Source organism: Ovis aries, chromosome 10 (genome assembly GCF_016772045.2).
Source record: "Ovis aries strain OAR_USU_Benz2616 breed Rambouillet chromosome 10, ARS-UI_Ramb_v3.0, whole genome shotgun sequence".
Taxonomy (NCBI): domain Eukaryota; kingdom Metazoa; phylum Chordata; class Mammalia; order Artiodactyla; family Bovidae; genus Ovis; species Ovis aries.
The window spans coordinates 83,483,331-83,508,698 of record NC_056063.1 but is presented as its reverse complement, the minus strand read 5'-3'; the positions used below and the strand labels follow the sequence as shown (position 1 = coordinate 83,508,698).

General features: G+C 43.3%; 1 protein-coding gene across 1 annotated transcript in view; it reads right to left on the bottom strand.

Moving 5' to 3' along the window:
• The window catches only part of MYO16 (myosin XVI), a 527,889-nt gene that overhangs the window by 177,339 nt on the left and 325,182 nt on the right, over window positions 1-25,368 (bottom strand). The window contains exons 18-21 of the mRNA XM_042255055.2: window positions 23,036-23,153; window positions 22,192-22,263; window positions 20,887-21,028; window positions 1,879-1,951 (exon numbers count right to left, since the gene is read on the bottom strand). Coding sequence (XP_042110989.1) covers window positions 1,879-1,951; window positions 20,887-21,028; window positions 22,192-22,263; window positions 23,036-23,153 — 405 coding nt within the window. The remainder of the gene's footprint in view (window positions 1-1,878; window positions 1,952-20,886; window positions 21,029-22,191; window positions 22,264-23,035; window positions 23,154-25,368) is intronic.

Below are 25,368 nucleotides of genomic sequence, written 5' to 3'. Positions count from 1 at the left end.
AGTAATTAAGCAAGCAATGGCCAACCTACCCAGCAAACTAAAAGCACGTCTTTCAAAATATTTATTGTTTTCTTAATTTAAGTCTAAAAAACTTGGTCTTGAGCTTTTACTTGGTCTTAAGTATCTAAAGCTTTTGGTATTTAACAGATTTGTTTTTTTAGATTAAAAAAAAGCCATTCTTTGTTATATAAAAATCTCAGATCATGTCTATGTGGTTAACTATATAATTAAAATATTTAACAAGGAAAGAATGATAAGGGACACGTGTAACTGTAGTAAAGATGTTAGTTTTCATGAAAAGATAATATGAATGTTTTGTACATTTCAGCTGCCAGCATAGGCCTGATGGGTGCCCAGGCGTGGGTGCAGAGTGGAGCCTGGGAGCCCAGCCCGTGTGGACATTGCCCACCTGTGATTTTTGCGTGTCACTAACCAGGAGATGCAGAAACTGTGAGTCTCCTTAGAGACCAGAAATCTGTCTTTTTCTAAGACAAAAATGTAAGGAATCAATATGACTGGCATCAACATTCAAACATGGGGGCTGAGCTGCACTGTTGGAGGCAGCTGCAGGCCTGCGTCTCGCGTGGGACAGCCTGCTGCCAGCTCTTCACTGCCTTCTTCCTTACAGGCATCACTGCTTCTCTTAATAATGAGCAGTAAATAAACAGAACCACGGAGTCCTCCCTTTTGCATGAATCCATGGACGCAGAAGCACAAAGGGAGCAGCAAACTCTGGTCTCCTTGGTATTATTTCAGCGGAGAATTTGGGTCGAGCTTTGCAGAGAAATGATTCATGATGATTCACCCTGGATTAAGTGAGTCAGCACGATTAAGACCTAGTCACAGGGCTTTGCACCCCATTTTTAGGAGGGTAAAGGCCGAATTGGAAAAGGTTTTTGGGTGCTCCCACTTACAGAGGTGATCGTAGCTACCCTCCATTTCTTACACACGTGCAGAGAGCTGGAAAATGACCCCAGAACCTCCTTAATAGGCAGCTTGTCTACGCTCACAGCTCTGTGGGTCTGTTGCCATCTTGACATTACAGAAAAGGAAACCAAAGCTCATTACAGATTCTACATGTTGGCCAAGACAGCTCTGCTAGTAAAAGTCACAGAATTGGGTTTCAACCTCATGCTAGTTAATTTCTTATCCGGTGTCACTAATCACCCTAAGCACTGCATACTTGAAATTTTTCATGTAATATAATACAGCGTGGCTTTTCCTTTTTCCACCTGTATCTTTTACAGGTTTATTTTTCCTTCTCTGCTGAAGCAAATTTTATTTCTATTCTTAACATTTAATTTTTACATACACTTAATTCAATTAAACTATTTGCACTATACTAATAGCATGCCTAAAGAACTGAGTGCCTTTCAAGTCCCTTAAATTGTAAATGGATTAAAAATAATCAATGCCTCTTTAACCTCCTTTTATGAGCTGGCCATTAGTCATACGAATGCATGTGGCGTAAAGCTGAATTTACAAATAAGAACATTGAGCGTGAAAGAGTATGTCCACTCCGATTTTTGGCCAGGGGTTTCTAAAGACCTTCACCCTCATTTCAGAGATGCCAACACTGTCTCTGCCCCAGTTGAAATGACATTTCTATAAATACTGCTCTGGTCTTCATTTAATACTGTCTTTTAAACAAACGCCTCTGTTTAAAACTAAATGATTAGGCCAGTTTACAAGGTCATATAAAAATGATGACTATGTCAACAAACCAGGGACATTAATTTAAAACAGGGTGGCGGAGTACTTCTTTTAATTATATGTGTGCAAGAAACCATGGGGACAGTCTCTAATGAACTCACAAGAGGTAACTATTAGTTGGAAAAACCATTCCAGTTAATAAAAGTTCAAAAGAAATCTACTTACTTGTTCAAATTCATTCTTTTGAAATTCTTCAAATCCGAAGATGTCCAGAATCCCAACGCCCCACATCTGTGAGCTGAAAAGGAACAGAACACAGTTGAACGGGCATCCTTAACCCTGCCCACGGCCACTCCAGGTCGGAGAAACCCGGCCACTGCACACGTCGTTGATAATCTAACGGTGATCTTAACCTGGTGAAAACCTGAAAATTAGGAGGGAAAAGTGTTCTTTGAATGCTTCGATTCAAACACAGACTCATTAACAAAAATGCGTTTGATATCTAAGTACCAACTGCAACAATAAACGGATGGTTTAACAGTTGCTTCTCTGAAACACTTTTTCTCTGTTATCTCCTTCAACCAGAATTGCTTCCTCTGAAGGACTTTGCAGCTACCTGTTGAGGGGTCTCCTCAGCTAAAACTTGTACCTCGCCAGGCTACCCCAGCAGCAAGTCAAGCCATTTCTCCTCACACATAAGTACAACATGAGCTAACCCCATTAAGACACATGCATGATCTTTCACAGACTAAACTGAGCCACTCCAAAAATCACGCTGTTCCTCAAAGCGTTCTTGTAAATAAAGAAGAAACGCGAAGAGCATGAAACGCGGGTGCAGAATGGACAGGGATCCAAGTAATGACGTCATTCTCCCGCGTAAACGATCATCCTCAGCACTCGCTCTTCCGGGACGGTCAAAGCACAGACGCCGGCCGCCTCGCTCTCTCAGCCCATGTGTCCGGTCCTGCACCCTTCCTCAACGCCCCGCCTCTTTCCACGCCACACACGGAGTGAGCGAGGAGAGGAGGGGGACCTTGCTTGACCCGGCGACACCAACAACCTGCATCCTGCGGGGCTGTGGGGGCAGCACAGGGTGGCGTGGGGGGTACCCCTGAGGAGCTTCTTGCAAAGAAAGGCCTGGATGCTTCTGGAACACTGGTCAGCCCACCCCTCACGTTAATGTCTCTCTGTAGCGCATCTGCAGGGAGAATGCGCTCCGCATTTTCCGCCGGTGGGAGTGACGGTCCCTCACCACGACGGTGCTCCCGCACCACGACGGTGCTCCCTGTCCCATCACCAGTCTCCTTGCCGGCACAGAGGGTGCGGGCTTTGCTTTTGTTTGCTTGGCCGCGCCGCATGGCTTGCGGGATCCACTATCCTGTCTCTATTTACTGCTGATAGTACAAATACGAGCTTCCTGAGTAGGAAGGAGAGCACTTTTATGGCCCTAATACAAGCATCGCGTGGCTAACAGGGTGAGTCAGTTAAGGAAGCAGCGAACCATTCACTGGAGGTCTCTAGGTAACTGATTCAGTATTTTAGAAAAGAAAAGAAAAATAAAGTCTTTCCCCCTGTGTCCAAATAAACTCTACATGGTTTAGCGAGTCAAATGCTAGAACAGGAAGCTATAAACACATACAGGAAAACAAATGTAACCATTTTCTCCCCCTTGCTTTCAGTTCTGCGAAAGGTCGAAGGAAAACATTCAAAAGTATGATTATGCAGATACTAAATTCCTCTGGATGATACACAGTATAAATGCAATTAAATTCTGTTAGAGGTCACTATTGTTTTAAAATGCATGGTCTCTTTCATGTTCACAGATCTTCTACCCACCCCGCCTCTTTCCACCACCTTTACAATGTGGACAGAGGGACGTCGGGGTGAAGCTCGCTCAGTGGGGACGGTGGTGCTGAGGTTCAGGCTGACCTGTCGCTTTGCTGTGTGTGTGTGTGTGTGTGTGTGCTTTCCATGTAACGAGCTGCATCGTTTCTCTTGTAGGAGGCTAGTGATGAAGCTTGTCAAGTTTTGGAGTTACTCCCATCTTCGCAAGTATCCGGATTCAAACACTTTTTAGTTGGATAACTTTGGCAAAGCCATTAATACTTAAATTTTCTGAGCTGCAGTTTCATCATCTGTAAATCTAAGATAACAAATCATATTCATCCAGCTAGACATTTCCTATGTAAGAAGTGAGGTAAAGAAAGTTCTAGAGTAATAGCTAGTACACAGTGTGTCTCTAGTCACTGGAAGTTGCTTTAAGAAAACGTTGTTTAAACGTGCTCTAGAAGTAAAGAGGGTGGCTAACAGAAGAAATGTAAACGTCAAATCAGCAAAGTAAAGTGTCAATCTCATGAAAATTGCAAAAGAAATAGAATTCTGAAAAATTATGATGAGAAAGATATTCCCGAACACTTTTGTTGGCAGCTGCAATTGGCAGGGCCTTCTTAAAAAACGACTTCCTTACGTGGCATAAAGCTTTGAAAAATTCATACCATTTGAACCAGGACTTCCACAAGCAAGAAACCAATACTAAGACAATGATCTGCAATGCAATTAAAGATGGACTGATCCCCACTGTTACAGTTAAACAACAAAAAGAAGTAACAGATACCCCACTCTAACGACACAATTTATTAAACAACATGCATCCTAGGAGGGATTTAGTGAAGCTGTCAAGTTAATAGAAATCAATACATAAATTCTATACAAATAAGCCCTATTATATATCTAGAAGACCTGGAAAGAAGTACAGTCCATCTGAGAAGAGGACCTGGGAATGTCTTCAGTGGTAGACCTAGAGGTGACTTCTTAATGTTTACAATGTCCTATGTGTGTGAGCGTGCCCAGCCACTCAGTCGTGTCCGACTCTTGAGACCCCATAGACAGTAGCCCACCAGGCTCCTCTGTCCATGGGATCTCCCAGGCAAGAACACTGGAGTGGGTTGCCATTTCCTCCTCCAGGGGATCTTCCCGGCCCAGGGATCGAACCCTCAGCTCCTGCAGTGTCTCTTGCACTGCAGGTGTCACTGCTGAGCCACCAGGCTATTACAATTCTATCATTAGCCTTTGTTGGAAAGACGTGTGATTGAGTGCAGAGTGGTCACCTTCTGAGCTGGTGGAGGAAGGGTAACTGTGACCTTCAGGGCAATGGAGCCCAGAAGAGATGGTGCAGACAAGGGTCTGGCTTTTTAGGCATGGGAGGTGCCGCAGGGACCCCGGAGTCGGGGAAGAGCAGGGGTGCTTCCTGACGGCCAGGTGCCAGCCCAGAGCACAGCTGGTCGCTGCCACCCTGCACCAGGACCGCGCGATCGGGCTCTCAGGTCCGACTCCCCAGAATGGCTCCTGGCTGCCTGCACAGCGGGGCTCCGAGTATAGACGGAAGTCAGGAGAAAGGAGGACAGCCACGAGCGGCCAGACCTCACACACACTCTCTCCCCTTCTGTAACAACAGGGGCTTTGTGTGGACAGAGGACGCCAAGGCGGTCCAGCTGCACGTGGGTGAGCATGGCGTTGATCCTGGTTCCGATTAGGGAAAGTAAATTATTAATTAGTAACGTAGACTAGCATGCATTTGGTCGAAAGAACACTCCTTTCATTTATTCACATTGCACACGTACCAAATTCCAAACTACATTTGGTTACCAGATAAAATGTTCAACAAAGATGGAGAGAAAGGAAGACCTATTTTCAGGAAAAAAAATTAATCCAGGTTTAATGCATTTTAAGGATTATTTTTGCAACTACTGACAGACAAAATGTGTTTGCTTTTCTTTTCAAAAATCTATTTCATCATTTATGATTGAGTGAAATTTTGCTGTTCAGTGACTCAGTCATGTCTGACTTTTTGGGACCCCATGAACTGCAGGCTTCCCTGTCCTTCACCTTCTCCTGGCGCTTGTTCAAACTCATGCCCATTGAGTCGGTGATGCCATCCAACCATCTCATCCTCTGTCGTCCCCTTCTCCTCCCACCCTCAGTCTTTCCCAGCATCATGGTCTTTTCCAATCATTTGGCTCTTTGCATCAGGTGGCCAAAGTATCAGAGATTCAACTTCAGCATCAGTCCTTCCAATGAATATTCAGGACTGATTTCCTTTAGGATTGACTGGTTTGATCTCTTTGCAGTCTAGTGGACTCTAGAGAGTCTTGTCCAGCACCACAGTTTTGAAAGCATCAGTTCTTCAGTGCTCAGACTTCTTTATGGTCCAACTCTAACGTCTGTACACAATTACTGGAAAAACCATAGCTTTATGTGACTGCTATTGCAATAGCTGCCTTGGCAAGAGGGAGTCAAGGGCCTGCAGCCAGCAAAATGCCCATTCCATGCGGCAGTCAGCAGCGCTGTCATTTCACTTATTGATATCTCGACTCGTATTACACAGGCATTTAACTCAACATCCAATTTCTAGCAAGGAGGAGCAGACAGAGGTCATCAGATGAACCGGGATTCAATCCGTTAGGCAAAATTAACATATTAATGAGATGATCTGCTTTAGTTCAAATTCTGCCCTGGAAATCTCCTGAGGGTTTTCTTAACGGTTAACAAAAATGCCTACCCCGCATCGACTCATTAGTAAAATACACCACTTTCGATATCAGACAAAACGCTAAATGCCTGGGCGTCTGTCTGACTTTGATTTGCCTTCCAGGCCTGTGGGTATGAGAAAGGGGGAAAACCTGAATTAAAGAGCATGTGCTCTTTGGAACACGGATGAACTAATTTATTTGTGCAGCGAGGTTGGGGGATTTATCCATATCAGGTTTTGTCCTCAGTCATCTCCGGGCAAGGAGGTGAACTGACAGTTACCTAAGTAATTCAAAGTCAGCTTAGGAAAGAAATGAATGCTGTTTCGCACAAAAGCCTTAGAAGGAGCCAGAGCTGAATCAGACCCTGTCTGTGGCTGATTGCTGACACGTCAGACCCCAGATGGGGTAAGAAATATGAACATCCTAGCATCATTTGCAGTGTAGAGGGCTGATTCAGAGTTCACCCTGTGCCAGAAAGCAGGGGGCCACCAGATATTTGGATGTGACTGACATCTTCCAAGGGCCTGGGGGCACTAGTGGTGAAGAATGGAGACGCAGGAGACGTGGGTTCGATTCTTGGGTCGGGAAGATCCCCTGGAGTCAGAAGTGGAAACCCACTTCAGTATTCTTGCCTGGAGGATCCCAAGGACAGAGGAGCCTGGCAGGCTATAGTCCATGGGGTCACAAAGAGTCAGACATGAGTGAGCAACGGAATACTGGGGGAACATCTTCCAAAATATCCTGACTAGGAATCATAGAATCCTAGGTCCTGAAAGCAAAACCAAGCCAGAGAGATAAGCCAACACCCTTCATTTGTAAGTAAATGAAATGTGATTATCGCAGCTTCAGAGGTTGAACAAATTAAGATTCACAAGACATAAATGTCTCACTAAAGATTTCATTAATGTTAAGTGTCAAGCTTAGAATAGAAACCCAGATCTCTCGATTTCCAACTCCCTTTAAAAAAATTAAAACTGAGTTAAAAGATAAAATTGCTGTATTCATAAATTAACTACCATCTTGAATATCCACAAAAGTGAGATCTATATAACATCTCAGCCCACTAGTCGAAAGTACAGTAAAAAGTGCTGCTTCGCTTTTCACTTATAATTCTTTTCTCTTTTTTCAACCGTTTTATTAAGATTTAATTACATACAATATTGTATAAGCTTAAGGTATACAACCTGTTGACTTGCCATACACAGACTGCAAAATTATCATGCTTTTCTTAATAGGGTTCCTTTTCTGTATAATAATTCTGTCTGAATACAAACCCTTCTTTTTATGAGGTTCCTTCTATTTAAATTTTAAAGAGCACTTTGGATTATCTTTGCCAGTTAATAGTAGATTTTGAAAATTGTTAAAGTTTGTGATTAGTCTGCCCCCCAGAAGATGATAGAGAAGAATGTTTGGAAGAACTGGGATCAACAATCATCTCAAAATCCCTCAGACCACCCAGGAAATGGACACCTATCTTTCTAACAATCACCTTCAAGTATATGTACTTGCAACTTGAAGTTCAAAGGAACCGCCATGAAAATTAAATTAACTAGATAGTGAGTTGTAGCAAGTGGCTATTGTTGGTAACCAACCACCTCAAAACTCACTGACCAAACAAAACAGGAAGTCCTTATTATGGTTCTAGGCCCTTTTGTCAGCGTGGGTGGCCTGATGGGGGTTTGCAGGTCTAAGACAGCACCCACCAAGGGCCCTGGGGTTGGCCAGCCCTTGGCTGGCTCACAGCACCTCTCCCCACCCAAGAAGAGCCTGGCCTCAAGCGCAAGGGGGCAACGACAGGGATCTCAGCAGACTCGTGTGAGGCCTTAGAGGTGGTGCCTCTTCTCTTTGGATGTATTCTCTTGGCTACAGCAAGACACGGGGGCAAGCTCAGATGCCAAGGTAGAGAGAACAGACCTAACCTCTTGATGAGAGAAGTGTCAGAGGGGTATTGGACAGGGCAAGGATGCAGAGATGCAAGCAACCGGGGGCAGTTTTGCCCCACGCTTCTTCACTTTATTTATTGGTTCGCTCACCTTTCAAATGGGTAGTTTGAAAGGCGCACCTCATTCTGCAAAGCATACTGCTGGCTGACAGAGACCCAGACACAAAGAACAGAGGGACAGAGGGCAGTCTTATCCTCAGGGACACGTCCATGGACAGACATGTGAACTCTAAATTATCATCTTGGGAGGAAATAAAGAAACCATTTATATTTTTTTAAAGGTAGCGTTAACACTATGCTTTTTAAAAAACTCAATTTTCTGACCATTTCAACGTGGGAGATGTTTCTGGGAAAACTCAGGTTTCAAGTCTGACATGTAGGGTTCATACTGCAAGCCCACTAACTCCTCCTGGCTGGATGACGAGGGCCACTGACTCAACCCCTCTGCGCTCCAGTTTCACCATCTGAAGAGCATGCTCAATTGCCTCAGTCAAGTCCACCCCTTTGTGACCCCAGGAACTACAGCCGCCAGGCTTCTCTGTCCAAAGGATTCTTCAGGCAAGAATACAACAATAAGTTGCCATTTCCTACTACAGGGGATCTTCCTGACCCAGGGATCGAACCCAAGTCTCCTGCATTGCAGCCAGATTCTTTATTACTGAGCCACCTGGGAAGCCCCTATCTGAAGAGAGGAGACAAGAATTCATTCCGCACCCTAATGTCAGTATTAGCTGCAAAAATCCCTAGCTCAAAGCCTGGCTCATTTATAGGCAATTTCCAATAAAGGATAACCACAATAAATGCGCCTCACCACCTATTACATCTGCACCCAGGAAAAAGCCAGGTTTGGAAAGTGTATTTTTAATAAGACAGTGTGTCAAGAGAGAAAAGTTAAAAGCTTGGAGCTGACAAAAACTAAAAATGTCCTTTTGTTGAAAAGCCCATCCTCCTCCAAGAGAAAATGATATTAGAACAAGGCACACCCCATTTAAATCGTGGGGAGGTTTCCTTCCCGGTTCCTTTGGGGAGAGGCAGGGTCACCGAGGGGCAGAGTGGGGCATTCTGCTCTCGTCTCTGAACAGCGCTGCACCATTATTTATTCTGGCAGAGTTGCCAGTGTGCGCCAGTGACAGGCGAGGAGGAGCTGAATATGTACAGATTCGGTTAAGTCCACCCAGCAGGACAGGTTATCAGGGGGTGGAGCAGAGGCCAGACGCATTTCCCCAGCGAGAAATGAAACAAGAGCGTGGGCACCCTTTGTATAAAACAGACAAGCTTTACCCTCCGCACTCTTGGCTCAAGACAGAGCTACAGGAGAAGGCTCCTGGGTTTTTATTAGCCTAGTAAATCACTGAATTTCTTACATACATTATTAAATCTATTTGGCCCTCAAATAATATTTGCAAATCACATACTAGTCATTATCCAAAAGGAAAAGCACCACTGTTCTATACTAAAAATGCCAGTCTCATAGATCTGAAAGGTTCTCTCTTTTCCCCCCATGTCTCCTAAACACACGCACTTAGGGGAAAGCACACAGCTCTTTATTCGTTTGAATAAAAGTGACCTATTCTTGAAGTAATTTATCATGTTATCATGATTAATATTTGTATTTCAACATTATTGTCTCCATAGTATGTGGTAATTTTTATAATAAGGATGGTAATTTTTAACCATCATTTTATATTTATTATGAAGTATTTGAAACAATTTTGAGTAATACAATATACATGAAACTTTGGTAAACCTCTCACATTTTTTCATTTCTCTGGATCCTTTTATTAAAAAAAAATGTATCTACAAGAAAATGAAAAAAAAGTGCAGTTACAAAGAAAAGGTTCATAGCTCTTTAGGAAATGATTATACATATGAGTGTTTTGGTAAGGAAATGGAGCAGAAGGAGAATTATTTAGAAAGCAGGTTTTCCCTTAGATATTCTGCTAAATTGTGTAGTTTTGGTTGCCATGGCAATAAGTACCATGGTTTAAATGTCTATGCAGAAATAGAAGTCACTCCTACCATATTCACAAGAATCAAAGAAATCTCATTACTTAATGGGAAAAAAATTCCCAATTTGGATGAAGGAGGGAAAAACACAGTATGCCAAATTTATTTTTCTGACAAACTGCTTGTTATTTAATCTCTGAAACAAAAATAAAGACAAAATATTTAGAATTAAACAACAAAGGAAGAACTACATACAAGTCTCCTGGACGCACGGAGCACGCAGAAGATGCTCCGTACACTCAGGTCAACAACATCATCAGAAACTATGAAACAAACGTTCCAGTGAGGAAGTCAGATGGAAAAAGAGAAACACTCAAACAGAGTCAGAGTAGGGTATCATAACACTGCAAAGATTAGTCAGACAAATAGCATACACACGAGAAGGGACAACAAGACAAATAAATTGATTTTTGAAGATAATTCATCAAATTTAAGCAAGACGTGTCAATGAAACTGGGGCAAAGGCATAAATAAATAATGTCAGGACTGAAAGTTGTCAGACCAGAATTATAAGAGATCCTGATTGGAAGATTATAAACGAAAGAAAGCTGTGATTTAGTTGGTGGATATACTTAAAATCTTAGAGTGGGCCATTTTCTAGAAAATATATATGACCTTAAAAAGAGAGAAAATAATCTGATTAGACCCACAAACTTTAAGATAGTATTCATAGGTCAATTCTCCTTTCACCTCCTCAAAAATCTTTTGGGAGAATTTCACCAAACACTCAAGGCATATATAATTTTCATTTAAAACATCTTAGAAGAGAAGAAAAACAGAATGTTCTCAATTCATTCTTAAACCCAGATGCAGAGGATAAGATGGCTGGATGGCATCACTGACTCAATGGATATACATTTTGGCAAATTCTGGAAGATAAAAGAGGACAGAGAAGCCTGGTGTGCTGTAATCCATGGGGTCACAAGAGTCAGACGCAACTTCCCCACTGAACAACAACAGCAACACAGACATAAAATCAAAAGATTCTATTTAAAAAAACTTATCTCATTAATGAAAATGAATGCAAACACCCAAAATAATGACTAGAGAATCAAATTTAGTACATCATGACCAAAATAGGACTTGCCCCGAAAATAATTACTCAACATCAAAAAAACATACATCCCTAAAATTTGCCACATAAGCTAAGAAAAGGAGAAATAATCTTAATAGATAAAAGAAAAACATTCGATGAAACAGCATCCATTTATGGTTGAAAACATTCAGCAAAGAGTATCTACTGGGACTCTACCTAAACAGATTACTCACTGACAAATATTTAGAAGAATGACATTAATTTGGAAACAAGACAAGAATAGTCTACTATGAGCAGAAATTTTCAACATTGTACTGGAGTGCTGGCCAGTGCAATAAAATAAGAATAAACGGAATGAGGGAAAAGACAAAGAAGACAAGGTAACTACGATCGTCTTCATGAAGATATTCCACTGGAAAATTATTAGAACTAATAAAGTCAGCAGGGTTTCTAGATATAAGATCAACATATTAAACTCAAGACTGATTATCCCAATAACCAAATTAAAATATAATAGAAAAAAAGCCTTCATCATAGCAACAGAAAGTACAAAGTACTTAGAAAAGAATGAAACAAAAATGTGCAAGAAATTGATAGAAAAAACACAAGCATATTTAAGAAATTAAAGAATGTATGAAGAAAGAAATATAGAATAAAAAATACATATGTGTCATATTTATGAAAGCAAAGAATCACCAATCTAAAAAGGCCATTTCTCTCCATATTAATCTATAAATATATTTCTCCACAAAATCCCAAATGAATTTTTTAATGGACTGAATCAAAATGACTATAAAATTCATATGCAAAAATAGAGATCCAGAGATAACCAAAACAAATAAGAAAAATAAGAACATATTATGAGAACTTACTTATTAAAACAATATATTACTGATACAGTTTAAGTCAAATAGATTAAAAATCAGGAGGGGGTAAAAAAGTATTTCTAATAAGTGAGATAGGGATAACTGAATATCCATCTAAAACATAACATTAAATCAGTTTCTCATATAAACAAAAATACATTCCTGATGTCTGGAAAATTTTAAAGTTTGAGGGGGAAATGTAAGATGGCCTTGAAGTAGGAAAAGAATGACTATGCTAAGTCCCTAAGTCAGGTCACTGTATACGACTGAACAGAGACCACCAGGCCTCTATGAGCACATCGCCACGGGGCAGTGCGAAACCACGCTGGTAGTCAGGAAACGCAGGGTAATACTCTCCCCACAATTCTGCTACTAAATATATGCCCCAGCGAAAACTGCGCGGTATCTCAGGAGGCAACCCTGGAACTGAGAAGCAAAGGAGACTGAAGTGTCCATGTAAACGCAAGCAGATGCGGGCACTGTGGTCTCTCTGCAGGGGAATTCAAGCAGCAGAAACAAAGAGGGAATTAGCTCTTTAGGTATCAATATGGTTAAACCTTAAAAGCCATGTGGAGTTAAAAAGGGGAATGCAGCATAAAATGTACTGTATGAGAGCATTTCCTTACTTCTGGATGACTCATGATGTTATACACTTATTATGAAACACCAGCATCCAGATGAATTTTTAACACTGTGGGATATTTACACAGAATCGATGACAGAGACTTCCTGTCTTTGAGCAGGAAGGAGAGGGATGGATTTATGCAGGAAAAACAAAAGTAACTTCAGCTTTTAGCTGCAATTTTCTATTTCTTTTGTGTTAAAAAAATTCTGAAGCAAAAGTGGCAAATGTTAATCATATGAGATAATAGGTAAGTCTCTTCCTGATTATTAAATCTTTCACCTCCCCCAGATACACTTAATGAAGGAAGGTATTACATGCTAAACGGGGGGAAAAAATCAAATGTCTATTTTCCTTTTCTCACAAATGCACAGCAGGTATTTTAGTATTTCTATGAGGCATCTGGGAGTTTACAATATAAATTCATTTATTAAGAAGCGTTTTACATCATAATTAATACAGCAGTGTACAAAACATCATTCTACCAACTCTCAATTACTGATGAGTGTTGGTATAAATTTTCAGATTATCTTTCTTTTGGATTTGCAATATCCATCAGAGAACTTAAATCTTTATAATCATTTTAATAAAGTTCTAAGAGGGAAAGATAAAACTAGTAAGTAGATACTTGGGTCTGAATCAGATTTATTTACACATTCAGTCTCTGCTTCGGCCGCAGGTCTTGCTTTGTAGTTTTGTGTCTGAAATGAGGACAGATAAACATGAGAGACACAGAGAATGAGATGCTACTTAGGATTCACAAGTGATTACATATATCGATAGGATCAGATGTTTCCTGGTGGAAATTAATTTTCAGTTTTGTTATCAAAATAATGGTGAAAAACATTTAATTTCTAGGCGTTGTTCTCCTTACTTCATTTTCTCATCACCCAGTTTACCAATTAGATAGTTAATTTATTTTGGTCTCAAAAATCCTATGTGCGTGTGCACCTGTGGGTGATTCATGTCGATATATGGGGAAAACCACCACAATATTGTAAAGAAAATATCCTCCAATTAAAATTAATTAAAAAAATTTTGTGTGTGTGCATGCTAAGTCGCTTCACTCATATCCGACTCTGCAACCATACGGACTGTAGCCCACCAGGCTCCTCTGTCCATGGAATTCTCCAGGCAAGAATACTGGAGTAAGCATTAAACACTCTTCCTCACTGAGATTCCTTGAGTATAATGGGACAGATGTGTGTGGTTAAATTAAAAAGTATTTAATTTTGATATTCCTCTGCTTCTTAGTGGTCACACAGCCCCGCCAAGCCCGGCCCGGCGCTACTGAGAATTAATACAGATCAGCTAGTGGATGGTCCCAAAGAGGAAAAGTATTTAAGCCTGGAGGGAGGTGAGTTACAGGAATTCCACTACAGATTTGGCAGGCAGGGGGCAGGGGGTGGGGCGGGAGCAAGCAGATATCTGACAAAGCATGTTGCTTCTTTTCAATAAAATTTTTCTGCAACCTCTGACTCAGGAAAGAGGAAATACTGCCCACCTTAACACTTCCTGTTGGAGAGAATGATGGCAGATTCTGGACTAAGACCAAGGTGACCATCTCTGAGGAGGCAGGGCGGGACAGGCGTGTGGATGCTCTGAGGCCCTTTGGAGAGTTTCAAGGCCCAATAATGAGCGATTATAGTTGCCTGGGATGTAACCAGCGGATATGGCCACTGGAGGAGATTAATCCTCAAATTTTAAACTCAGAGAGGTAACCTGATCAAACTCACTTCCTTGCAAAAGAGGAAGCAGATGATACTTTTGTAGGAACCATCTATAACTCTTGGTGGCTACCTTCTGGTCCTTTCAAAAAGTCATGTGAAATGAAGTCGTTCAGTGGTGTCTGACTCTTGGCAACCCCATGGACTGTAGCCTACCAGGCTCCTCTGTCCATGGGATTTTCCAGGCAGGAGTACTGGAGTGGGTTGTCATTTCATAGACATTTATTAAAAAAAAATCTTTTGTTTAAACAACTTAAGAAAAAAAATGACCATACACACACACACACACACACACACACACACACACCTGATTTTAATTTTTTTTCTGATGGTTTGTCTGTAATGCAGAGGACAGGGCTCCATCTTCAGGCCCCGAGAGTTTCATAAACTAAGCCACTGACTTCCTGTCGCTGATGGATGAGATCCTTGACAAATACTCAGTTATAGCTGCAAATCTAATCTACTGAAAATAATCTTAAAAAGATTAACATTCTTACCCTCACATTAGTGTAGTAAAAATCACATCTATCAGGGGGTATCTCAGTGTACATTTTTAACAATCACAGATTATATCTAAAACTACAAAGTCAATTTTCTAATTAAAAAAAAAGTCAACAACAAAATCATTACAAACAAATTATCTGACTTAAAAATCCTCAAAAACTAGCAGGAGTCTATGAACACATTGGCGGTATTATCTCAGAATTTATTAATTTATTTAATCAACACATTAAGTTAAGACAGTCTAGCGACATTGTTTGTTGTTGGTTTCTTTTGAGAGGAGAGTCCCCCAAAATTATATGTAAAACTGTGCATTTATTCCATTCATCCGATTCTCCAACTGGACTTTGATCTTAAATAAAGTCTAAATATACTATAACGTTTCATAAGTACAGTAAGTGCTATCTGGTTGCATCAATGAGAAAAAATGGAAATCGTAAAGAAAATTCATTATATCGTATCATGTATATTATATCATTTCAATATAATATACAGCAAAACAGTCAATTCTGTTTAAAAATCCTTGGAAATTCAACCAACGTGTATATACACCACTGACTATCATAACTAATACTATAGACACGGAGTTCTCAGTGGAACAAAGCTAAGAAGAATTCCCAAATGAAAACTTCAGCCATAAATCCACTTGGCCCAGTGAGTTCGCCTTGTCTTCATCTCAGAGCAGGAAGGTAAAACTCTGCTTTCACTCCAATGCAGGGGGGCAATCTCCAGAGCAGCTACATGGGATCCAGAATCCTGACCTGGGTTGTTTTTAAACCAGCCTTTAGAGTTCTTCAAGGCTATCCTTACTCTTTCCGCATTTGAAACACTTGCGGCCTCTAGGAAGGATAGACAAGGCTCACCTGTGGAGAAGTGCCGTTTCTCTGAATATGAAACTTGCACTGCTCGCTACAGTCTCACGAGCGCAGACTCGCCGCACGGTGCAACTCATGTCGTCAGATGCTGGAGAGGACCGTGCCTGCACGATGCCCCGACAGGACCGTAAATCCACGCCCCTCTGCCCTTCCGTCTCAGCCCAGAGAGCGAGGTGTTGGTGAGACGCCAGGACCCACTGCTAACATCACCATCCTTTACAATGACTTACCCAGGCTGCCGGGGACCACGTGTGCCACGTGGCAATGCAGTGAAGCAAGTCTCTCTGGAGACCCAGGACATTCCATGCTGACTTACAAAAGCACTTGCTTATAAACTGAAACATGTGAATTTAGAAGTGAAAGTGTGAGCTGCTCAGTCGCATCCAACTCTTTGCGACCCCGTGGACTGTAGCTCTCCAGGCTCCTCTGTCCATGGGATTCTCCAGGCCAGGATACTGAAGTGGGTTGCCATTCCCTTCTCCAGGGGACCTTCCTGACTCAGGGATTGAACTCACATCTCCTGAGTCTCCTGCACTGCAGATGGGTTCTTTGCCTGCTGAGCCACTGGAGAAGACCCTATTGCTGAGAAAGAGTGAGGGCAAGAGGAGAAAGGGACGACAGAGAAAGACACGGTTGGATGGCATCACCGACTCGATGGACACGAGTCTGAGCAAATTCCAGGAGATAGTGAAGGACAGGGAAGCCTGGTGTGCTGCAGTTCATGGGGTCACGGAGTTGAACATGACTTAGTGACTGAACAACAATGAATTTAGAAATGGGATAAAATACCAAAAATATCCTCCTGATAATTTCAAGAATTAAATCATTGCATTGAGGGGGATTTTAACACAATCAAAAAAATACTTAAAGAAAACAACTTCTGTTTAAAATAGTCCAGCTTTTCTCACGGGTATACCTGCTCTACACGTCTTCCTGTGTCTTAATCACAGTACAGTTAGACTGGGTGGGAGAAGGAGGATTCGATAGCTTGATAAATTTCACAAGTGACATACGTTTTCCAGCAGCCTTCTTTTCTCTCTCCAGGATCAAAATCTAAATCTACGGATCGAAGGACAAGGCCTCTAGACAGTTCCTGGAATGGTGACCCACGCCTCCCGATGAGAGGCAGGATCACATTAATGTTTCAAGCCCGGAGCCTTCATCCCAATTTGACCTCAGCCACCTGTCTCCCAGTGCTCACAGGGTTGGCATTTCAGAGATCCCAAGTTTCCCCTCGCCCAGTGCTTCCTCCACCATGTGGCCAGTCTCTCTGTCCACTCACTCACCTCGCCATGCAAGGACACTACATAAGTTTTTCCTCAAGGAACCCCCCATGGGAAATGCCATGGTTACGAGGCCTCATGGACTTTATTTTTCCAACAATCAAAGCCCACAAACTGTGCTCTGGACCCCAGGTCGTACTCTGCAAACATGTCACAGACGTATCAAGAGAGAAGGGAAGGAGGGGAGGGGTGTGGGCACTGATCAGCGGTAACCCCGCATCGATGCTTCCTCTAAACTCAGCCAGCAGTCGCGCCTCGGACCCCAGCGGTGTGCCTGAGTAGCGGCGCTGCGCTTTCCACTACTCTCTCCTCTTACTCTTTCCCCATTCGAAACACCTGCTGTGTCTAGGAAAGATAAACACGTCTCACCTATGAAGAAGTGCCATTTTTCTGATGACACACTGCTTGCTACAATCTCACGAGCGCAGATTCTCTGCATGCATTTCGACTTGCTACTGTAGTTCAGTCGCTCAGTCGTGTCCGAATCTTTGCAACTCCCTGGAATGCAGCCCGCCAGGCTCCTCTGTCCCTGGGATGCTCCAGGCAAGGATCCTGGAGTGGGTTGCTGCGCCCTCCTCCAGGGGATCTCCCTGAGCAGCAACATCCCTATTCTTAAATTATTTCCTTTATTTGCTTTTCTCCAAACAAGCAAGATTGCAGAATCAACACAAAACAAGGAGGCTGGACTACACCTAGGGTTTCCACCACGCCCTCCATCTGCCTGTTTTTCCCAAGCTCCACGCCTCCACAAATGAACTAGGAAGTCCAGCCACGGCCCCCGAGATGCGGCCATGGGACCACCCCGCTGTGGTCGGCACTATGCTGACAGCTGTGTGTGCCATCTCTCTTATCCCCGGGTGATCCTTGAAATGGAGAAGGCACTGGCACCCCACTCCAGTGCTCTTGCCTGGAGAATCCCATGGACGGAGGAGCCTGGAGGGCTGCAGTCCATGGGGCTGCACAGAGTCGGATGCGACTGAAGCGACTTAGCAGCAGCAGATGCTTGAAACCAAGCAGAGCTCTCACCACCAGGCACTCAGCAGAGGAGCCGGCTTGGAGACGCGAGAACTCAGGGGGGAAATGGGTCAGAGTGAACTGGAGAGCTCTCCGAATTTTCTATGATTCACTGAAGTAATTAATCATAAATACTTATGTGTTTATGTTTAGCTCAACTAAAATATCAAAAGAATGTAATAGAAGCATCTTTAAGACTTCAAAGGCTCAGTGATAAAAAAATCTCTGTATGCATGCTTGAAACTCAGTTTATTTACTGTCTTATAATCTGCATGCCAAAGTGTGCTCTCCAAAAACGTGGATTCCAGATCACGCAGACACAAACGAACAACTGAGTGAATGGACAGAGCGTGTCTTCAAGGCTTCTCTACTGAGTCAGCTCCTAAACTTCATCTACTTAGAACCTTCCATCTAGCAATACTTCCTATTAAGGTGCGTCTGTGGTAAAAAGAGGCTGTTCCACAGGTTATATTTCTCAGGTGTCCCCGTACATATAAACCACTGTATTCAGAACTCATGATGAAAATGAGTAAAAGTAAACTAGAGGTTTCTATGTCTGAAGAAATTTCCCAAAGTCTCCGCACCTTCTCCGCCTCCCCAAGACTCTAACTTACAGGTGCCCCTGCAGTAAGCATGTTAATACGAAAACTCTGCTGATGATATCGGTACAGGAAAAAAAAAAAAAAAACACCTTAAAATCTAACACTGATAATTCAACCCTGGATATGAAATGCAGACATTGGGAAATAGGTCCAATTATGCGAGATGCAAAAATGAGTTATCATTTGAACATTTCCAAGTTATTATTGTTCTTATGCCTTAGGAAGAATCTGTATCTCATTTCATAATCACAAGGATAATACGCCTATTTGGAACTGAGGTAGGAAAACTAGAATTTTTAAAAAATGTATAACCTTATTAATGTGCCTGTTCTACTACGATCCAGAAAAGGAACTCAGCATTCTAGGAACAAACGTGTCATCTACCCGATTGTCACTTATTTTCCTTTTACAACTTGTTACAGTACATCTTATTGATATTTATTCTCTCTTGCAAATTTTACAAAAATTATATAGTGTGATAAATATGTCCTATTAATATAAAGCGTGCCTGCCCATGTTAACCACAGGGAGATACAGATACATAGAGATAATATAGATTTTCTGACATAATTGCAACATTTTTAGAAAGGTGAAGACTCATAAACAATAAACGTCTATCCCGAGTTTATCAAAGTTTTGAGACTTCTCTGTGGCTTAGGAAATGCCTCTGTTAATCTATAAGCTTTTCATGAACTTTAATGAATTAAAAATACTGCAAATACAACCTTTCTATGCATTATACTTGTATTGAAACTCAGGTCTGGGTGAGTCATGGGAGGAACAGAGGAGAAGAAAAAAGGGGAGTTATGACTCAAATGAGAACACTGTCTTTTAGAAGTCACACTTCTGATACATTAATTTATCTCTAATTTTCCAATAATCCCTGTCCTTATTCATTCTCTTAGTAAATAAACATAGAGCTAAGACTTACATCATAAGTTTGCACATTGACACAGTAGCAGCACTCCCACTGAAAGGAAAATACAGTGTTTTCCAAGGTTTATGTTTTCCTATGTGTGCAGTCGAAAATCCAGACTTTGTGTCAGTTTTTCCAGCTGTATAATCTAAGTCTCTTTAAGATTTAAATGGCAAATGGAAATTTCCTAAAAGTTCTTACCTGCAGCAGGACTCAAATACATTAAGGGTTTCGATGTCAGCTTCAGCAGAACAGCCAACAGCGGCACATAAGACGCATTTGGGTGTCTTAGCCTACTAGTATTATCCTGTGAATCGTCTTCATATTTAAAGGGAAATCACAAAGTAACTGGTAGTAAGAAATAATGACAAAACTCAGAGTCCTCACCACATCCAAGATTACGGATTATCTGCTTACAGTGACCCTCAGGATTTGGAACATGCTAATCAATGCTCTGGGTTTTTTTAAATGTCTATATTTTAGTAAAAATTTTAGTATGCCTTTGTCCTTGCAATCTTCTGAGATGCCTGCCTGTGTTTAAGAACTTTCCCATTAATACTGGGCCGTGCTAATGTTTTCCGGGGACCCTCTAAAGGAGCGGCTCTCAGGAGTTTGGTGAAGTCTGTATGGACAACAAAGAAACCCTCAGGACGCGGCATTCAAAGACCAGCAGACGTGTATAGACTCCTGGATGCAATTTCGCTTCCAGTGGCCTGCCCTGCCCAAGGTCATTATTAGTGATGAGAACACTAACAAAGCCTTCCATTGACAAGGTGCCAAGGGGATCTATCGTTTTTAGATGATCAAACAGCCCCCAAAAGCTACTGTTTAAGGATGACTGAGGCCAGGAGTCAACGTGGTTACCATAGAGATGCTTCATCAAATAACCCCCCAAACAGGGAAGGAAACAGGAGGGATGACCGAGCTGAAACACAGCATCCAATCGGGTCTGAGAGACATGGGCATCTCAAAAAACGGCAGGGCTTCAGACACGCCCGAACTGTCCTCTTCCCAGACGTACACATTTTTTCATACTTCTGGGTGCTCAAAAGGCCACATATGCCTTCAGCCCAGAGAGAAGGCATTTGGGTCTCTATGCACCAGACATGATCGATTAATCCACCCGGGGGGGGGTGTGTGTGGGAGGAGGGACTCAAATCCCTTAAAAAATAGTCTCTGAAATCCTGAAAGTAGAATCACCTCACTAAAATGAAATGTTTTAGTGACTCTGGACTAGGAAGCATCTTTAGGAGCGTGCCTGGTTGAATCGCCCTGGCGGGAAGGATGCGTGAGCAGGCGTCCATCACACCTACCTGCCAGGCTCCTCGTCACTGCGGAGGCAACAGTTCACTGCATTCACCAGGAAGCTGAACAGACGGCTGTACAGGGACTTGGCCAGAAGATCCCGGTGAAACTCAGCCATCGCCACGGTGTGCCGCCGCGTGATCACCTCTCCTGGGAGAGTGAGGTGGGGAGACTGAGTGAGCGCAAGGCTGTCCCTTGTCCAGAAGCCAACAGAGCGGGGCTGTTTACCCCTCCACATCCGCTCACATCAGAAGATGCTACCCACATACTATGACTGACAAATGCAGCCCCTGCCAGTTATTACAAACACACATAGCGGTGATTTTGAGAAAAAGAAAAACAAAACCCAATGGAGGAGAAGTCCTCAAAACCAACAGAGGCAGGCTGGTGAGGCAATGAGCCACAGCGAGTGAGAGAAGGACGCTTGGGGAAGTCCCTCTCTGCATACTGAGTGCAGACCGACACCATAGAGACGCTCTCGGGAGGCGGGTGGTGTGTGCGAGTATCCACTCGCCAAGTCACGCCTGACTCTACGTGTGCCCATGGACTGCAGCCCGCCAGGCTCCTCCATCCATGGGATTTCCCAGGCAGGAATGCTGGAGTGAGTTGCCATCTCCTTCTCCAGGGGATCTTCCCAACCCAGGGATCGAACCTGCATCTCTTGTGTCTTCCGCACTGGCAGGCAGTTTCTTTACCACTGAGCTACTCGGGAAGCCCGTGAGTTGGATGGCATCAGAGTCTAATTCCAAGCACACCATTTACTAGTGATTCGACGCTCAAGTTTGTCTAGCCTCTTTGAATCTTGGTTTTCTCATTCACTAAAGTGGAAAGAGGAGGGGATGGTTGGATGGCATCACCGACTGGATGGACGTGAGTTTGAGTGAACTCCGGGAGTTGGTGATGGACAGGGAGGCCTGGTGTGCTACAGTCCATGGGGTCGCAGAGTCGGACGCGACTGAGCGACTGAACTGAAAATGGAAAGAGCTAAACCGATGCCTTAGCAATGTGTGCTAGCTGAAAAATCCAGTGCTCATAGCACCTGCTACAGCCCCCTTCAGTTCACATGTGCCCAGCAGGCAGCAGCTCTTGTTCTGTCTGATGACGCGGAGGGAAAACGGTGCTTGCCAAGGAGGAGGGCAGGCTGCTACCACACACACAGACACAGCCGATGTTTTAACTGAACGAATCCTCTTGGATTGATGACTTTATGTCTAAAATGACCCATTACCTATAAAAAGGCAGCTCATCAGAATGGTCTCTCAAAAGCGTAGAGATGTTCACAAAGGTGGAAGGTAAAGTACAGAAAAACTTACCCTTAAAATACTGGATGTCAGTGGTTAAAGCAGATGCCAGCTCATCCGGAGATACCTGTAGCATTCCAGCCACTGAAATTAAATCGGTAATGAAAGCATCAAGTTACATACACGCTGACAGTGAGAACATGGCATTGTATAGTTGAGAAGTGTGTATAGACCCATCAGAATATGTGTGTATCAAAGAAACTGAACTATCACTATAATGGGCAAATGCAACTAGAGAAACAGCTTGATTAAAACGTCAACGAGTTCTTGGGGCTCCGGCATTAAGCTGCTGCAGGGTTTTCCCCCTCCTCACCCTTACTAACAGCCCGGGATGCTTTTTCCCCCAATTCCTGGCTAAATCACCTAGATATGGGGTGAAGATAACGGTGGTCACCACAACCATCATTATCTGGTTTTAAGGTTATTTTGAAAAAAAGAGCTGGGATTGACTCACAAGGCCACTTCAAAGGAGAGAGGTTTTTTGGCAAGATCTTTAAAGGGAAGTAATTATGTTCTGTTTAAATGTTTAGTTAATAGCATGCCCTCCAAATATACAGGGTAGAGAGATGGGGTGGAGAATACTCAGAACGATATAAATATGCCCAATTATGTGCCAGAGCACCAACACTGTTACTCAGGCGGGCAGCGTGGGGACATCAACGTGCATCTTACTAATTCACAGGACCAGAAAGACAAAAGAAGCACGCGGATCTCTGTTTTCCCCACCACCCTCCCTGATTCCCACTCTGGCAGAAAGTAGGGGTAGCCCCCTGACTTTTCTGTACTGTGTCTCCATCTACTGGCCAGCCTGGAGAACTGCACGTCAAGGCATCGATGGTTCATGAATTCCACTGACCTTGTTCCAGGAGCTGGAGGTCAGACACCAACGCGGAGTCGGCCTCGGAGAGAGCGGTGAAGCCAACGTCCCCGAGGTGCAACACGGCTGCTAGAATCACGCATAGGTTCTCCACCTCCTGCTCAGGTGACCAACAGAGAAGATAAAGGGTGTTGCTTAGGAAGAAAAGATGTAGAGACCGATCCTTTGGAAAACCTCCAAGTGGGTTAAAAAAAATGATGCACGGCTGTGATTTTTTTCCTACTCAGAATGTCCCACAAGGGAACCAACGATCAATGGTGAAAATGGGTATGCCCCATTTAGGGCAAGCAACGTTAACCTTAAAAATTCCCAATAAATTCCCGGTTTCCTAATTGGTAATTTGGGCAGGAAAAGCTCTGGCCGGAGAGAGCTTTTCCTAAGAATAATTCTCATTTGCTTTATAGGCATAGACTGGACACAGTGTGGTCCCTGTGCCATCCGTGAATTTCGTCCTGAACTTCTAGCTTTCAGGACAAGGTAGTTTTATTATTAGCAGCTTTAAAATGAGCGCATTGAAAAGGATAATCTGCTATTTTCAGGTATAATCCTCTATGACTGCAGCGTTACTTAGACATGTTTTTGGTAGCCTCCAAATCACAAATTAGGGCCTCAGAGTTTATTGATCTGTGCCTGTCTGAATAACATTTTCCAAGCTCCTTAAGCTACCCGACATAAATAAATCCAGTGTGACAGCTCCCTCTCCCATTTTTAAATAAACCCAGTAACTCCTCATTAAATTTCCCAGTGCCCCGAAAGAGACACACTCCTGGACACAGACAGGAAGACTTTGTTCCATCACCACGGTTCTTGCAGTTCCGTGCCGGGATGGTGATAGGACAGTGAAAGCTGCCCTCAGGTTCGTGACAATGTGCTGATGCTAACAAGCTGCTCTGCGAGCAGGGGGCGGCGGTGCAAGCCCCCAGTCATCTTGCTGGTGAGGGAGAGCTGGGGTCGGGGGACCACCTTCACGGTCAGGTCCCCCGGAACCACACTCAGGAGCTCTGACTCAAGGGTCTTGCCAGCCCAGAAGCACCTTTCTCCCAGTCTAACTGGATCTTTCCCTGCCTGGCACCATCTCAGTCACACGTGAGGATCAAGATGATCAGTGTTTGGTCTTGGTTTAATCGCATGAATTTCTTTAACCAAAAAGCTTGTTAAATGCCCTGTTTGGCCCCTCATGTGGAAGACATAGTCTGTGTGCCCTGCCTTTGAGGATCAGTCATGGGTTTCTACAGCCCCATTTCCAAGGAGCTGATATTTGGTGAAATGATTCCTTACCCGCCTCTCTATTCCAGTTTCCTATAAGTGAGTAGAGACTGCAGACACAAATGGAGGAAGGGAAGAGAAGAAACAACAGCTAAAAAAGAAAAAACCAGTAGCAAATGCGAAGACCAAAGAGTACGAGTGGTAGGAGTCAGGGAAAGAGGGAAACACAGGGATGGAACAGACAGAGCAGCAAAGAGCAAAGTGCCGTGTGACTGCCCGTTCCTAGAACTCCCGCCCCTGAATGCGGTGAGGCTGGAGTGGAGCCAAGGGCCCAGAGCTATCCACTGAGGGGGAGCCCCTGCCTCCCACCCCTCCCTTGCTGTCGCCCGGCAACCACTTCCACCCCTTGCTGCCCCATGAGCCAAGGGGAAAGACAGGGACCCAAATCGATGTATATCGAGTAAAAAAAAAAATTAAATCTGTCACTAAGTCTTGGCTCACGACCTACAGGCATACCAGTTACCCATGCAGTCTTATGTTGATTGCTAATGAGGAACTAGCTGCCATTTAAAGTGGCTCCATACTGAACATCCGGGACACAGAGATGATGCATAGGAAAAGGAGATTTGTAGGAATTTCTGAGGTCTTGGTGGCTCAGTGGTAAAGAATCCGCCTGCCAATGCAGGAGACGCGGGTTCGATCTCTGGGTTGGAAAGATCCCCTGGAGGAGGAAATGGCCACCCACTCCAGGATTCTTGCCTGGAGAATCCCATGGACAAGAGAGCCTGAGGGGCTACGGTCCACGGGGTCGCACAGAGTCGGACCCGACTGAAACGGCTGAGCACGCTTCACATCTCTTGTTCTCTGGACCTGTGCTATTCACTTCAGTGAACAGTAACCACGCAAGACAATGTCAGTTTAAATTGATCAGAATTTTTTTTTAAGTTTAAAAAAAGTTAAAAATCCACATCCTGAGTCTACAGCAGCCTCCTCCACCATGCCTGGCAACCCCAAGTGGCCAGTGACTGCCATACTGCAGGTGAAACCTGGAACGTTCCTGGGATCACAGAAATTTCCATTGCGTAGCAGAGGGCTTAGGCACTTTA